Below are 15,886 nucleotides of genomic sequence, written 5' to 3' on the forward strand. Positions count from 1 at the left end.
GAAAAACTGGCTGTGTTGAACCGAGTGAGACATGTCTCTCATCTCCATCATGGGAGATGGGAAAGTTCCTTTCTAAGTAACTCAAGGTGATTTTGATTATTTGCATTTTTGCCTTACTCTACTGAGTGTAGAAATCAGCCTTCTCACCCAGCCTTTTCAGGATGGAAGTCCATCTCATTGCTAGACAGCCTTTGGGCATCTTCCATTTTCCTTAATGTGAGTATTACATGCCTAGCCCCTTTGCAAACATGCATATACTGTTACATAAAAGCATAATTGTCGATTTACTCTCAAACCTTCCATGTAACCTGTGCTCTGTTCTTAATAGCATTTTCCCCACTCTCTCCCCAAAACAATAAAATCCCCATCTTGAGTCTCTCAAAGGCAGAACCCACCTTCCCTACATCCCCACCTTCAATGTAATTATCTTCCAACACTGATAAGGACTGAACATAACTGCTTACCCAAGAGCTAGATTTTTTTTTTTTTTTTTTTTTTTTTGAGACAATTTCGCTCTTGTCACCCAGGCTGGAGTACAATGGCACAATCTCGGCTCACTGCAACCTCCGCCTCCTGGGTTCAAGCGATTCTCGTGCCTCAGTCTCCTGAGTAGCTGGGATTACAGGCGCCCGCCACCACATCCAGCTAATTTTTGTATTTTTAGTGGAGATGACATTTCACCATGTTGGCCAGTCTAGTCTTGAACTCTTGACCTCAGGTGATCCGCCTGCCTTGGCCTCTCAAAGTGCTGGGATTACAGGGGTGAGCCACTGCACCCAGTCCCCAAGAGCTAGATTTTTAAAGAACAAGGACTAGCTTGGTAACAAGGTTTGTCTGATGTCATCTGCTGAGCTATTTATAGGCAGGGCCTTCTGCTGCTCACTGAGCTGATCTCTGGCCATCTCTTCCCCAGGACTCCAGCCTCTAACTCACCATGATTTCTGAAGAGCATATTGCTCTTTCACAGGAGGAGACATTAACTACCACATTGGCCCGAAGAGAAAATGACCTCAAATTTCAGGCAGTCTTTCTCTTCAAAGTGGAGAACATTTTTTAAATTACAAAAATGTAATCCATCATATGAAAACAGTCTGTCCCTTGACCCTTGAGGAATGAGACCAGTCCCTGCCTCCCTCAGCTTTTTGTTGCTGAAGCTGTGGAGAACTATAATTAAAATTCAGTTGTTCTCTTAGCAACCCCCTCACTGACAGCTCCTTTACAGCTTGCGTTGTGACTTACCTACCAGTCCAAGATTCAGGGATTTGAGATCCTGACCATCCTTCTATCCAAAATGACTAACAATCTTATTTGGAACAATAGGGTAGTTCCAGCTATCTGTTCATTCTGATTTCTCCCCCACTGGAAAAATTTTCTTGAAAAAATAGCTATTGGCTGGGCACAGTGACTCATGCCTGTAATCCCAGCACTTTGGGAGGCCGAGACGGGTGGATCACTTGAGGTCAGGAGTTTGAGACCACCCTGGCCAACATGGTGAAACCCTGTCTCTACTAAAAATATAAAAATTAACCAGGCATGGTGGCAGGCACCTGTAATCCCAGCTACATGGGAGGCTGAGGCAGGAGAATCACCTAAACCTGGGAGGCGAAGGTTCCAGTGAGCCGAAATCGTGCCACTGCACTCCAACCTAGGTGAGAGAGCAAGACTCTGTCTCAAAAAAAAAAAAAAAATCAGAGACCCTGATTCAAAACATTTCTTCTAGTGAAGAGGCAGAGAAGCCAAGGCCAGACACGTGAAGACCTCCCAAACAGTCTCATGTCTCTGCTCAACTACGAAGTGACCAAGACAGGGCCCTGAAATAAGCCACTTAGTGGCAAAAGGCTACATGAGAGAGTTAGTGAAGAAGTAATGCATCAAGAATGTGATTTTTATCTCCCTCAAGAGTCTCTTCCAGCTGGCCCTGGGGAGAAGCAAGTGATTGAAATTTCTTGGACACAGTTGTATAGTTGGAGCTACACATCTCTTCTAAGATTCTATAGCAAAACAGAGCCAAGTCCTTGGCAGGGAGGCAGCATGTGGCAGTGAAAAATGCATGGGTTCAAGAGCCAGACCAGCACAAACCAGGCTTTGCAGTGTGAAAAAGCAGGGCAATTTTAGGGAAGATAATCTCTCCGAACCTCCAAGGGAGAGGACAGTCATTCCCACCACAGGGGATCAAGTGAGAAATCGAAAGGCCTGGGCACAAAGCATGGCATATAGTAGGCATGCAATAAATATTGCTTCTCTTACCTCCCCTTTCCTCCAGAAATTTCCATCCATCTGTGCAGGCTCGTAGAGAAGCGATTGCATCCCAGTTCTATCACTGACTAGCTGTGGAACTTTGGGCTAGTTATTTTTCTAAATCTCTGCCTTTTCCTCTGTAAAGTAGAAATAATGATAATACCTCCCATCTAAGATTGTTGTGAAAAGTGCATTTTATTGTTTACCCCTAAATACCAAAAAGAGTCCATTTTAAATATATCAAGGGCCTTAGCAAATAAAAGTGGCCCAAACCTCTGTCAGCCTTTGAGAGGCCTTGGTGGTAGCCCTTATGGATATACTAGGAAAGAAGTGACTGAAATTCAATGACAGTTACAGCAAAATAAGAAGAAAAAAATAAGGCCGGGTGCGATGGCTCACAACTGTAATCCCAGCACTTTGGGAGGCCGAGGCGGGTAGATCACTTGAGGCCAGGAGTTCAAGACCAGTCTGGCCAATATGACAAAACCCCGTCTCTACTAAAAATGCAAAAATTAGCCGGGCATGGTGGTGCATGCCTGTAATTCCAGCTATTTGGGAGGCTGAGGCATGAGAATCACTTGAACCTGGGAGGCAGAAGTTGCAGTGAGCCGAGATTGTGCCACTGCACTCCAGCCGGGGCTGCAGAGCGAGAAACTGTCTCAGAAGAAGAAGAAAATCACCCTAAGGGAGCTTAGCCAACTAACCAAGAGTCTATGTTGAAGAGTCCCACTGCCTTTGTTCAAATACTACTTGAGTAGCTATCTGATTTGGGGGAGATTACTTATCTTCTCTGTATCATGGTTTCTGCAGCCATAAAATGAGGATAATAATAAGAATGTACTTTATAGAGTTGCTGTGAAATACCTAGCTCATCGCAATTGCTCTGTTAATATAATTGTTGTCATCAACATGATCACCACCACTATCATCAAGAATGAAATGCCTTTTGGCCAGGCGTGGTGGCACCTATAATCCCAGCACTTTGGGAGGCCGAGTGGGGGCGGATTGCCTGAGCTCAAGAGTTCGAGACTAGCCTGGGCAACAGGGTGAAAGCCCTGTCTCTGTTAAAAATACAAAAAAAAAGTAGCCTGGCATGGTGGTGCGTGCCTGTAATCCCAGCTTCTCAGGAGGCTGAGGCACGAGAATCACTTGAACCCGGAAGGCAGAAGGTGCAGTGAGCTGAGATCACGCCACTGCACTCCAGCCTGGGTGACAGAGCAAGACTGTCTCAAAACAAAACAAAGCAAAACCAAACAAAAAGACATGCTTTTTATTTTCTGTCTTGAGACAATGCCATCAGTTATCCAGCTGGCACAGTGAGGCCACCCCTCGGTTTATCCAGTGCTTCTGGGGCCTGTCTGTTGGAAGCTCAATGGAGAGGACGTAGTTGGTAGAGTGACCTGTGGTGGAGAGGGTTCCTCTGCGGGCACTTGTTTTGTAGACTGGACACACATACACGTCCTGATGCAGAAACATTGTACTCTCCCCAGGTTTCAGCCAAATGATGGGCAGTGGGTCATAGAGGATTTTGGGGAGAGATTCCCCAATCTGCATCGTTTTCCTGTCCCAACGGGCACCTTCTAAGAAGAGCCCTTTGATGTAGGCCCCATCTTCAGGGTTATCCTCCATCACTGTTTCTTGTGTGGTTACCTGGAAGAATAAAAAGCTATGAGTTCCACTGCCTGCCATTTTCCTACATGCGCAGCTTTAAGAGCCTGGAATTTTCTGATACTCAAAGTGCCACCTGGCTGCAATATCTACCTCTCCCAGGATCCAGGGACAATGGGGCTTCTGTGATAATATTCCTGCCCACCATACATGGGCCAGACCTGACTCCTAGTCAGTATGCTCCCTTCCCAATGGTGGGCTAGAGAATGCACTCAAGTAGGAGTCACATTACTCTAACACATTACCTCTAACTAGCTTAGTGACTTTGCATAATCCCTTCCCTTTCTGGATCTGGATTTATAAAGTGAGGGGTTGGGGTTAGATTCAGATTCAGAGACAGACTGGGTAAGCAGTTCTGGAGATGAGTGTGGGGAGAATAAAGCCTTCATTTCCAGTTTCTGTGGTATAAAGACTTCCAGTATGGTCGATTTCAGTCTACCAACTATTTAACAAAATGCCTAAAAATGTAACCGATGGCCCTGGTGAGCTGATATGAGTGAGCTCCAACACACCACTGCTTAGATTCAGGGGTGGTAAACTCAAATTCCTTTAGGTAATTGCAGAAAATGGACAAAGTATAGGAGAATAGGGAGGGGTGGGGATTATGGTGAACCAGAGAGCACAAGCTCCACTTAAAATCATTCAAATTATACTTTTACAAAATTGTATGGTGAATGGAATGTTTTTCCCATTTCTAATTCTAAGTATCTATTGGAAGAATAGGAAAAAGCTGTTGATTTTTACAAATTTAACCAATATCCAGTGACTTTGTGAATTCTTCTACAGATGCTCGTCAACTTACAATGGGGTTATGTCCTGATAAACCCAACATAAGTTGGACATATTGTAAGTCAAAACTGCATTTAATATACCTAATGTACAACAAATATCATAGCTTAGCCTAGCCTCCCCTAAATATGCTTGGAACACTTACAATAGCCTGTAGCTGGGCAGAAATCATCTAACACAAAGTCTATTTTATAGTAAAGTGTTGAGTATCTTATGTAATTTATTGAATACTGTACTAAAAGTGAAAAATGGAATGGTTGTATGGGTACTCAAAGTGTGGTTTCTACTGAACGTATATTTATTTCACACCATGAAATCAAAAAATTATAAGTTGAATCATTGCAAGTAAAGTACTCTATGTTTTTAATCACTTTGGATTTCTAGATATACAATCATTTCAACATCAAGGAAGATGGTTTTATCTTTTTTTCAATGTTTATCCTAGTCATTTTTCTTCTTGTTGTATTTATTTTGGATTAACATTGTCTTCAAAGACTAATCAAGTTAAGTTCATTCATAAACTGACTTAAGACAGGGCAACCGGTTTGTGACCTCTGAACTAGATGATTACAAAGGATCTTTCCACATAATTTAAAATTCTACAATGCTCTGTAACAGTCAATCTTAGCCATTCTACTCTCTATATATGACAGGGTGATGCTTGACTATCGGCCATTCTTTTAACTTTACTCCAAGCCAAGGACTACCCAAGGGCATTAACGTTCTTCCAAATGAAGAGTCCACCACGTTGAACAAACAGAGTGGGAGAGTGCCTTCATTTTTCTTGGTATTCTGATGGAATCTGGAAAGATTCCCTTTTTGTACAGAGACAAAGCATTGGGAATCCTCTATTTTAGGAGTAGCTTTTAGAGCTGCTGTAAATTATGCTAAATACTTCATATGTACCACTTCAGAAGCATTTGGGTCTTAACACATCCACATTTTTTGACTCATAAGGAAATTGGCAACATTGCTTTCTCTGGTCAGCCCCTTGAGTGAGCCTAACCCAAAGCACCCCTACCTCAAACTCAAATCCAATGTGGTCAATGGGGATGGTATATTTCCGGGCATAATTCTGAGAGACGCCAGTCAAAAAAGACTGTGTGAAGTAGAATCCAGAGATCCAAAATACCACAGGGGGCCCCTTGTCAATCCATTCCTGGAGAGCCACAGAAATCAAGATTCGAAATCAACAACACATCAAAGATAGTTCAAACGCAAGTCATGTAAACAAGTCCCATATAAAACATGTTTTTTCTTATTTTTCTTGAAACAGTCAGCCCTCTTGGTTTAGCTTCTCTCTTCCCACTTTTGAAATAAGGGTACAAAAAATATATTTATACTTTAAGAAAAGCCCAGGTACTACAAAAATTAGCTGGGCGTGGTGATGGGCGCCTGTAGTCCCAGCCACTTGGGAGGCTGAGGCAGGAGAATCGCTTGAACCCAGGAGGCAGAAGTTGCAGTGAGCCGAGATCATGCCATTGCACTCCAGCCTGAGCGACAAGAGTGAAACTTCATCTCAAAGAAAAGCAAAGCCCAGGTGCAAGCTGATATCAGGGATACAACAGAGAGCGGTGGGGACTGTAGCAGTGGAGAATATGTACCTTGCCTAAACTGAGCAGCTGCCACTCATCTCCAGCAATAGTTGCTATGCCATGCGAGAATGCAGGCCCGCTGTTTCAGGTCTTCTATTTTTTGCAGTACAAACATCTGGATTTTTATATGTAAAAATCCAATGTTTACATGCTGGCTCAAAAATGTTTAAATTACCAGGCAGCCAAACCAAACATAATTATTGTCCAAATCTATCCCATGAGCCACCAGTTTGTGATATTTATTCTAGTTCCTGTTCCTGGCTCCACAATCTTTTTTTTTTTTTTTTTTTTTTCAGACGGAGTCTTGCTCTGTCGCCCAGGCTGGAGTGCAATGGCATGATCTCAGCTCACTGCAACCTCTGCCTCCCAGGTTCAAGTCATTTTCCTGCCTCAGCCTCCCAGGTAGCTGAGGCTACAGGCATGAGCCACCACTCCCAGCTAATTTTTTTGGTATTTTTAGTAGAGATGGGGTTTCACCATGCTGGCCAGGCTGGTGTCGAACTCCTGACCTCAAGTGATCCGCCCGCCTCAACCTCCCAAAGTGCTGGGAATACAGATGTGAGCCACTGTGCCCGGGCATCTATAATCTTTTCAAGAACTTTCAAGTCTCCCTCCTCCTTCTAACTCCGGGAAGACTGTTTCCAGAGGCTCAATCTAGGATGCTCTGTGGCTGCCTGCCCTCCTCCTCCTGCCTCTAGTCTGTCATTGCACAATGTCCTCTCCACCTAAGTGAGCATGCCAGGTTCCCGGTTACCCCTGACTCCCAGGTACCTGGAAGAAGGTCAGGCGGGCCAGCAGGTCAGCCACGTAGCCCCCCAGAGGCTTCAGTGATGGGTAAGACTTGGCTGCCCACATGGCTGGCACTTTACCCACAAGCATGCTGTTAAAGACTTCCTCTAGCTCCGAGGACATCAGGACCTGTCCTTTGATGGCTCGGCCAAGATTGATGAGGCTCCTCCGAACCACTTTGGTCAGCCTGCAAGAACAGAGGAGCTGGCTGAGTTGGACTCTCCAGTGGCCACATTCTACCCGAGTCCACTGACTCCTGTCTCCTCATACTTATCCCCCCTTTAAAACGTCAGTTAATTAATGCACAGTCATTAATTGAGAAAAAATTAAATCACCCATTACCTTGCTACCTAAAGATAACGTTGATGTATATCTTTCCAGATTTTTCTCTATGTAAACACAAATTATTTTTAATGAGATCATACTATATTATATTTCTGCAATCTGTTTTTCTTTCTTAGCATATAGGAAACATCTTTCCAATTCAATAAATAGAGACCTAAATTGTCCTTTTTTCTTTTTTTTTTTAGAGATGGGGTTTCCACTCTGTCATCCAGGCTGAAGTGCAGTAGTGCAGTCATAGCTCACTGCAGCCTCGAACTCCTGGGCTCAAGTGATCCTCCTGCCTCAGTCTCTGGAGTAGCTGGGACTACAGGTATACGTCACCATGCCTGTCCTTTTTAATGACTGCAAAGTGTTCCATTTTGTTTAACTATTCCTCTATTGTTGACGTGTTATTTCTAGATTGTTGTCACTATCAACAACATTGCTAGCAAAATTCATCCATCTCAATCTTTTTGCAAATTTTAAATTATTACTAAAAATATTTCTAGGTCAGAGAGCACGCACAGTTTTAAGGCTTTCGATTCCTATTGTCAAAGTTGTTCTTTTTTTTTTTTTTTTGAGACAGAGTCTTGCCCTGTCACCCAGGGGAGTGCAGTGGTGCAGTCATGGCTCACTGCAGCCTCGATCTCCCAGGCTCAAGGAATCCTCCCACCTTGAGTCTCCTGAGTAGCTGGGACTACAGGCACATGCCACCATGCCTACCTGATTTTTTTTTTTAAGTAGACACAAGGTCTCCCTATGTTGCCCAAGCTGGTCTCAAACTCCTAAACTCAAGTAATCCTCCCATCTCAGCCTCCCAAAGTGCTGGGATTACAGATGAGCTACCACGCCTGGCCCAAGGTCCTTTTTTATCAACTATAAGGTGCACGCCTGAGAAAAGGCAACTGAAGGGCAGCCTGGGAGATGTCAAATTCACCTGCCTCTCCCTCTGACCTCTATGTTACAAGGCCCAGCCAAGCCCGGGGGGAATTCACCTGAGGAGACCAAAGAATCTGCCACTACAAAGAGCTTTTCATCTCCAAAGATTTATGGAATCTCAACTGAATGGACATGAGAATGACACATGCAGGAAAAGGATTTCTGGATGTGTAACCACCAAACCATTGTATCAAGAGGAATGTGGCCGGGTGCGGGGGCTCATGCCTGTAATCCCAGCACTTTGGGAGGCCGAGGTGGGTGGATCACTTGAGGTCAGGAGTTTGAGACCGACCTAACCAACATGGTGAAACCCCATCTCTACTAAAAATACAAAATTAGCTGAGCGTGGTGGCGCACCACCTGTAATTCCAGCTACTCGGGAGGCTGAGGCAGGAGAATCACTTGAACCCAGAAGGTGGAGGTTGCAGTGAGCTGAGCTGAGATCGTGCCATTGCACTCCAGCCTGGGTGACAAGAGCGAAACTCTGTCTCAAAAACAAACAAACAAAAAAAGGAATGTAAAATTCAGACATGTGTTAGATAAGCAGTCAAGGGTAAAAGCTACCATCTGAGGGATTACACCACAGACCTCTATTATACCTAAAGACCTACTTGCAAAGATTCTCTTTCTATTCTTGCAACTATGAGCTCTGCTAGTCTTAAGGTTTTAGTACCCAAGGAAAGAACATTTGCCCAGAAGACACAATCACAGTTCCCCTGAATTGGAAGCTGAACTGTTGCTGAATCATTCTGGGCTTCCTATACCACTGGGTGAAAAGGCAGAAAAGAAAGAAAGAAAAAAAAAGATAGTGGGGAGATGATTAATCCTGACCATCGTTGGAAAATAAGATTGGTTTCCCTTTTTGTTTTCTTTTGAGACAGCATCTCACTCTATTGCCCAGGCTGGAGTGCAGTGGTGCAATCTTGGCTCACTGAAACCTCCACCTCCCAGGCCCAAGCAATCCTCCCTCCTCAGTCTCCTGAGTAGCTGGTTCTACAATGCCCAGATAATTTTTTATATTTTTGGTAGAGACGGGGGTTTTGCCATGTTGCCCAAGCTGGTTTCCAACTCCTGAGCAATCTGCCCCCTCAGCCTCCTAAAGTGCTGGGATTACACTGCTGGGTGGCCTGAGCCACCGCGCCTGGCTTGCTCTCCTTTATAGAATGCCCAGTGGTAAAGGCCAGTGAAAGCCCCTGCAACCACCAACAAAGAGCTCCAGTGGCCTTAGAGGAGAATCACAGCAGAGGAGGGAAGCCATTAGTTTTGGTGTCCAGTTGGACTGTCCAGGACTACAGCCCATCATGCCAAGGTGTCTGACTCACAACAGAGGTGGCCTCGTCCTAGGCTCACACCCCATACCTTGCTTGGTCCCTGCTACGGCCAACTGCCTGTTGACTCTAAAGAGTAACCCTAGGCCAGGTGCAGTGGCTCATGCCTGTAATCCCAGCACTTTGGGAGGCTGAGGTGGGCGTATCACCTGAGATCAGGAGTTCGAGACCAGCCTGGCCAACATGGCGAAACCCCATCTCTACTAAAAGTACAGAAATTAGCCGGGCATGGTGGCGTGTGCCTGTAATCCCAGCTACTCCGGAGGCTGAGGCAGGAGAATCTCTTGAACCTGGGAGGTGGAGGTTGCAGTGAGCTGAGATGGCGCCACTGCACTCCAGTCTGCGACAAGAGCGAGACTCTGTCTCAAAAAAAAAAAAAAAAAGAGTAACCCTAAAACTCAGGAAGTCAAGCAACTCTCAAATAACATTCCTCCAGTACCCTAGTCCTCTGGAATCAGGGCTGTCCTTAAAATGGAGCAATGACCCAATGAGACAGAATAGAGGCAGTAACACATGGAGTGTCTGGAGCAAGACCTTGCTCTTGGAAGCAGAAGTGGTAAGTTTTAGCCCACTTGGCTCTGAGTCACTTGAGACCTACATTAAATCACAGTCATATCTGGACCTCAGTTTCCTCATCTCGCCTAGATGGTCTTTGGTAACCCTTTCAGTTTTGACTATTTAGAAATCAAATCCAGGTGATCCCACTGGGCTCCATGCTGTAATAACTGGAGGAGAAGAGGACTAGAATACGTGGCCAGAGATCCTGGCCCCATGGCCAGCCTATAGCACCCCTAACTGTGTGGTAGAGGCACTGGGATGAGCGTCTACCACCCCTTTCTAGATTTACCCAGATTTCACATATTGGCCAAGTACATGGGCTCTGGAATCAGACTTAGTTCTGGGTTTAAACTGAGTTTTCCCATTGAATTACTGAATACTGAGCAATCTTGGGCAAGTCTTAACCCTTCTGAATCTCAGTGTGGTTTTTTTTTTTTTTTTTCTTTAAGAGATGGGGTCTTGCCATATTGCCCAGGCTGGTCTTAAACCCCTGGGCTCAAGCAATCCTCCCGGCTTGCCTCCCAAAGTGCTGGGATTATAGGCGTGAGTGATCACACTCTGCCTCAGTTTTCTTATTTGTAAAATGCTGGTAGCAGGATTAATAACTGGACATATTTCAAAAGACTATTTTGTGTGTGTGTGTGTTTTGTTAAGGAATAGGGTCTTTCTCTGTCACCCAGGCTGGAGTGCAGTGGCAAGATCATAGCTCACTGCCACCTTGAGCTCCTGGCCTCCAAGAGATCTTCCCACCTCACCCTCCCAAGTAGCTGGGACTGTAGCCGTGCACCACCATGCCTGCCTTTTTTTTTTTTTTTTTTTTTTGGATAGATGGGGTCTTTCTTTGTTGCCCAGGCTGATCTTGGACTCTTGGCCTCAGGTGATCCTCCCTACTCTGCTTCCCAAAGTGTTGTAATTATGGGCATTAGCCGTTGTGCCCAGCCCTGTTGCATACTTTTAATAAGACCCATGCATAGTGTTTAGAACCATATCTGTCACTAAAGGCTCAACACAAATGGCTCCAGGCCAGGTGCAGTGGCTCCCACCTGTAATCCCAGCACTTTAGGAGGCCACGGCTGGAGGCTTACTTGAGGCCAGGAGTTCGAGACCAGCCTGGCCAACATGTCAAAACTCCATCTCTATAAAAAATAAAAAATAAAAAAATTAGCCGGGTGATGGCGGCCTGTGTCTGTAGACTCAGCTACTCAGGAGGCTGAGGTGGGAGGATTGCTTGAGCCCAGGAGTTCGAGGCTGCAATGAGTCGTGATCATACTACTGCACTCCAACTTGGGCGACAGAGAGACCTCAACCCAGGAAAGAGAAAGAAAAGTGGCTCTCATGACTACTTTTACTATTAGCCTGTGCTTGATACTGGCTTTTGCCTAACTTTATAGATGTCAGATGAATGAATGGGAATGAATGAACAGAAGGAATGATTCAACCCAGGGTCAGCATGTGCTGGGGATGGCCCTGTTCACAGGCCCTATTCACACCCCTAATATGGGCGAGGCAAACCACTTCCTCTGCATAGCAACCCCTTCTCAGCTACTGCCTATTAGATCCTACTCCTCACGTTCCAACTCCCAGGATTCAAGCTACATCATCCGGCCCACCTGTTGAATCTGATGAGCTCCTGCCTTAGGACGGTGTTCATGGATTCCTCATAGACCACGGGGTACAACTTCATGACCTCTTCCAGGTCGAAGTCTTTCGGAAGCTTGGAGAGAATGTCTTGCGCCAACTCCTCAACCACTTCCTTAAAGTGCAGGCAGAAGAGAGGTGAGTGAGAAGCAAGCCCTACAGGCTGTGGCTTTGGATACACTTGAAGTACTGAGCATGTGGCTTTTCAAATGTATTCTGTGGGACTTTCCTGAGAACTCTCCAACCGAAGCCATTTCTGCCTCCGGTGGGGAAAGGAGTCCCTCATCACCCCAGCAACCTTGGAGAGGACCTCGCCTCTTGGCCCAGAAGAGTAGAGTGCTGTCCTTGGCAGGGCACGGTGGCTCACGTCTGTGATCCCAGCACTTTAGGAGGCTGAAGTGGGTGGATCGCTTGAGTCCAGGACTTTGAGACCAGCCTGGGCAACATAGCAAAAGCCAGTCTCTACAAAAAATACAAAAATTAGCTGTGCCTGGTGCTGCATGCCTCTGGTCCCAGCTATTTGGGAGGCTGAAGCAGGAGAATCACTTGAACCCAGGAGGCAGATGTTGCAGTGAGCTGAGATCTGGCTGCTGTACTCCAGCCTGGGTGACAGAGGGGGACCTTGTCTAAAAGTAAAAAAAAAAAAAAAGAGTCCTGTCCTGACACCTCAGGCAAGAGCCGAAGGGCCAGGTAGCTTCAGGGCAGCACCGAGCCTCTGTCTTCAATGTCACACCTGGGTGAGAATCTCCCACAGCCTCAGGCCCCTGAGGATTAGCTCCTGATGCTATGGGACCTTTTCTCAGTGCCCATGACACCTGGGAAGGCAGCAGGCCACTCTTCAGCATTGAGCAAAAAAGCACAGAACGCTGAGCTTAGCCAAGTAGGGAGGGGAAAGGCCTGGAGGCTCAAGGAGGAACAAGACCCAGGTGTGGGAGAGACAGACACCCTGAGGTGCTGTGGCTGAGGGAGGCTGGGATGTGCACTTCTTTCCCTCTTCCCACTGTGCGGGGAATTTCCACTCCTACATTGGGACACACCAACCAGGCTGGTGTACCTTCATACCAGTGATACTTAATGGCACTAGGAACCAAATCATGAAACCAAATTAGCAAGTTCTACAGTTGGGAGGGGTTGAGCAGGAGGTAGTTTGGAAGGTGGAGAAGGAAAGGGATGGGAGAGGAAGCAGGTGGAGTCAGGAGACGGTGGCTCTGGCTCTGGCTCTGTCCTTGATTTTATGAAGGCCTGGAAGCTGCTCACTTTCTCTCTCAGGATTTGTTTCTCTCTCTGTTTGTAGACTAAGGAAGGTGGCCTGGGTCAGTGAATCACAAAGAGTGGACTGGGACTACTAGATGTACCCAGGATTTTAGGTTGTTTCCAGGACACAGAAAAATCATGTTGAGTCACGTGGTGAGAAAGGTACTCTTTCAGGTTTTGGAGTCTTTTTCATTGTTGTTGTTGTTATTGTTTTGAGATAGTATCTCACTCTGTCATCCAGGTGGGAGTGCAAAGGCACGATCACAGCTCACGGCAGTCCTGACCTCCTGAGCTCAAGTGATCCTTCCACCTCAGCCCCCTTAGTAGCTGGGACTACAGGCATGCACCACCACACCCAGTTAACTTTTTTTTTTTTTTTGAGACGGAGTCTCGCTCTGTCGCCCAGGCTGGAGTGCAGTGGCCGGATCTCAGCTCACTGCAAGCTCCGCCTCCCGGGTTCACCCCATTCTTCTTCCTCAGCCTCCCGAGTACCTGGGACTACAGGTGCCCGCCACCACGCCCAACTAATTTTTTGTATTTTTAGTAGAGACAGGGTTTCATCATGTTAGCCAGGATGGTCTCAATCTCCTGACCTCGTGATCCGCCCACCTCGGCCTCCCAAAGTGCTGGGATTACAGGCGTGAGCCACCGCGCCCGGCCCCAGTTAACTTTTTTTAAGACAGGGTCTCTCACTGTCACCCAGGCTGGAGTGCAGTGGTGCAAGCTCAGCTCACTGCAGCCTCTACAGCCTGGAATCAACTCATCCTCCCACCTCAGCTTCCTGAGTAGCTGGGATTACAGGTGCGCGCCACTGAGCTCGACTAATTTTTTTTTTTTTGACGGTCGGTGTTTTGCCATGCTGCTCAGGCTGGTCTCGAACTCCTTGGCTCAAGCAATCCACCTGCCTCGGTCTCCCAAAGTGCTAGGGTTACAGGACGAGCCATGGTGCCCAGCCCTTGGTTAACTTAAAAAAACTTTTTTTTTTGTAGAGATGTGGTCTCCCTCTGTTGCCCAGGCCGGCCTCGAACTCCTGGCCTCAAGTGATCTCCTGCTTCAGCCTCCCAAAGTGCTGAGACCACTGGTGTGATCCACCACACCTGGCCTCTTGTCAAGTTCTGACCATCTTTCTCTTTTCATTCCTTTCAAAAATAAAGTTTCGGGTCAGTGCCAATCCTTAGACACTCACACATCATTCTCCTTTTAACAAGAAGCCAGCAAAGCCTCAGCTCAGGGGCTTTGGCCAGCAACATTATCCGGGAAGAACTTAACAACTGTTCAGGCTGGGAGCGGTGGCTCATGCCTGTAATCCCAGCGCTTTGGGAAGCCAACATGAACAGATTGCTTGAGCCCAGGAGTTTGAGACGATCCTGGACAATATGGTGAAACATTGCCTCTACAAAAAATACGAAAAAATTTAGCTGGGCATGGTGACATGTGCTTGTAGTCCCAGCTACTCAGGAGGCTCAGGCAGGAGAATTGCTTGAGCCTGGGAGGCCAGGTTGCAGTGAGACAAGATCACACCACTGCACTCCAGCCTAGGTGACCGAGCCAGACTGTGTCTCAAAAAAAAAAATAAAATAAAATAAAAAAATAATTAAAAAGAAAAGAAAAACAACAACAACAACAAACAGAAACCAAAAAACACCAACTGTTCAGCTTTCATTTTCTTTTTATGCCTATCATGACTTTATGGAAATGATACTGGGTTTCCACTTATGGTTCTGATGTGCAATCTTTTAAATTAAAAAAAAAAGAAGAGAGTTAGTTTTAAAACATTATGTAGGGAAAAAAAAGAAAAAGAAAAAGAAAAAAAGCAAAAAACCCATTATGTAATTGGAGTATAGGTGATAGGTGGATATAGCAGAAAATGTAAAGGTTATACAGGAATAGCTGACATTCTGGACATGCTGGTTCCCTTGCAGCTCTGGATATAACGACTCCTGGCAGTAAGGCCACCGTGCTCCTTCCCTGTCACTGGCCAGGAGGCTGCCAGGCCCCCGCTCTCTGCCTTCTTGGTCATCCTCCAATCCTGCGTGCCCACTAGATGGAGAACTGCCTGGGAAATAGGATTGAGCCCCCTTTCCCCAGCCCAGTTACCTGAGGAGACTTGCCACTTCCTCCTGACTGTCTAGGGAGGGTCAGCAGGACCCCCTCAAACAGCTGGTTGGTTTCCTGGTTGTCTTTGGTGATGTCTGCGTTCTCATGGAGGCCGAACACTTCTGGGTGGGCTGTGATGGGGAGGCTCCTGAGATAGTCGATATAGGACTGGAAGGGAAATCTTCAGTTGAAATAAACGAGGGACCCCGGGATCCCACAGATGACTCCAGGCTTAGCAGAACCCAATCAGAACAGGAATCACACTGCATCAGTAGCACAGGTCACACACACACACACACACACACACACACACACACACACACACACACACACAGGCTGGGCGAACACATCCCTAGCCCTCCCTCATACAGTTTTCTGGGGAGTATGCATGAAAGCAGATGGGGCTGAATTCTCTCTCAGCCCACCCTGGCTTCCTCTCTGCTCCTCCAGTGGGCCTGGCTTTGGACCCAGACAGAACTGAGTTTGGATCCTAGCTCTATCCCAAACTGTCAGAGGCATTCAAACCAGAGCGACTCCATCTTGTATAGGAGCTGAGTAAAATAAGGCTGAGACCTACTGGGCTGCATTGTTAGGAGCTGAAGGCATTCTAAGTCACAGGATGAGATAGGAGTCAGCACAAGATACAGGTCACAAAGACCTTGCTGATAA

At 46.4% G+C, this 15,886-nt stretch overlaps 1 protein-coding gene across 1 annotated transcript in view; it reads right to left on the bottom strand.

Annotated features, from left to right (window-relative positions):
- Positions 1–3,534: 3,534 nt before the first annotated feature.
- Positions 3,535–15,886, bottom strand: part of DNAH3 (dynein axonemal heavy chain 3) — a 211,576-nt gene continuing 199,224 nt past the window's right edge. Inside the window, exons 59-63 of the mRNA XM_073015222.1 lie at positions 15,218–15,385; positions 11,839–11,981; positions 7,062–7,266; positions 5,717–5,854; positions 3,535–3,888 (exon numbers count right to left, since the gene is read on the bottom strand). Of these exons, the coding sequence (XP_072871323.1) occupies positions 3,535–3,888; positions 5,717–5,854; positions 7,062–7,266; positions 11,839–11,981; positions 15,218–15,385 (1,008 nt within the window). The remainder of the gene's footprint in view (positions 3,889–5,716; positions 5,855–7,061; positions 7,267–11,838; positions 11,982–15,217; positions 15,386–15,886) is intronic.

Source organism: Chlorocebus sabaeus, chromosome 5 (genome assembly GCF_047675955.1).
Source record: "Chlorocebus sabaeus isolate Y175 chromosome 5, mChlSab1.0.hap1, whole genome shotgun sequence".
NCBI classification, from domain to species: domain Eukaryota; kingdom Metazoa; phylum Chordata; class Mammalia; order Primates; family Cercopithecidae; genus Chlorocebus; species Chlorocebus sabaeus.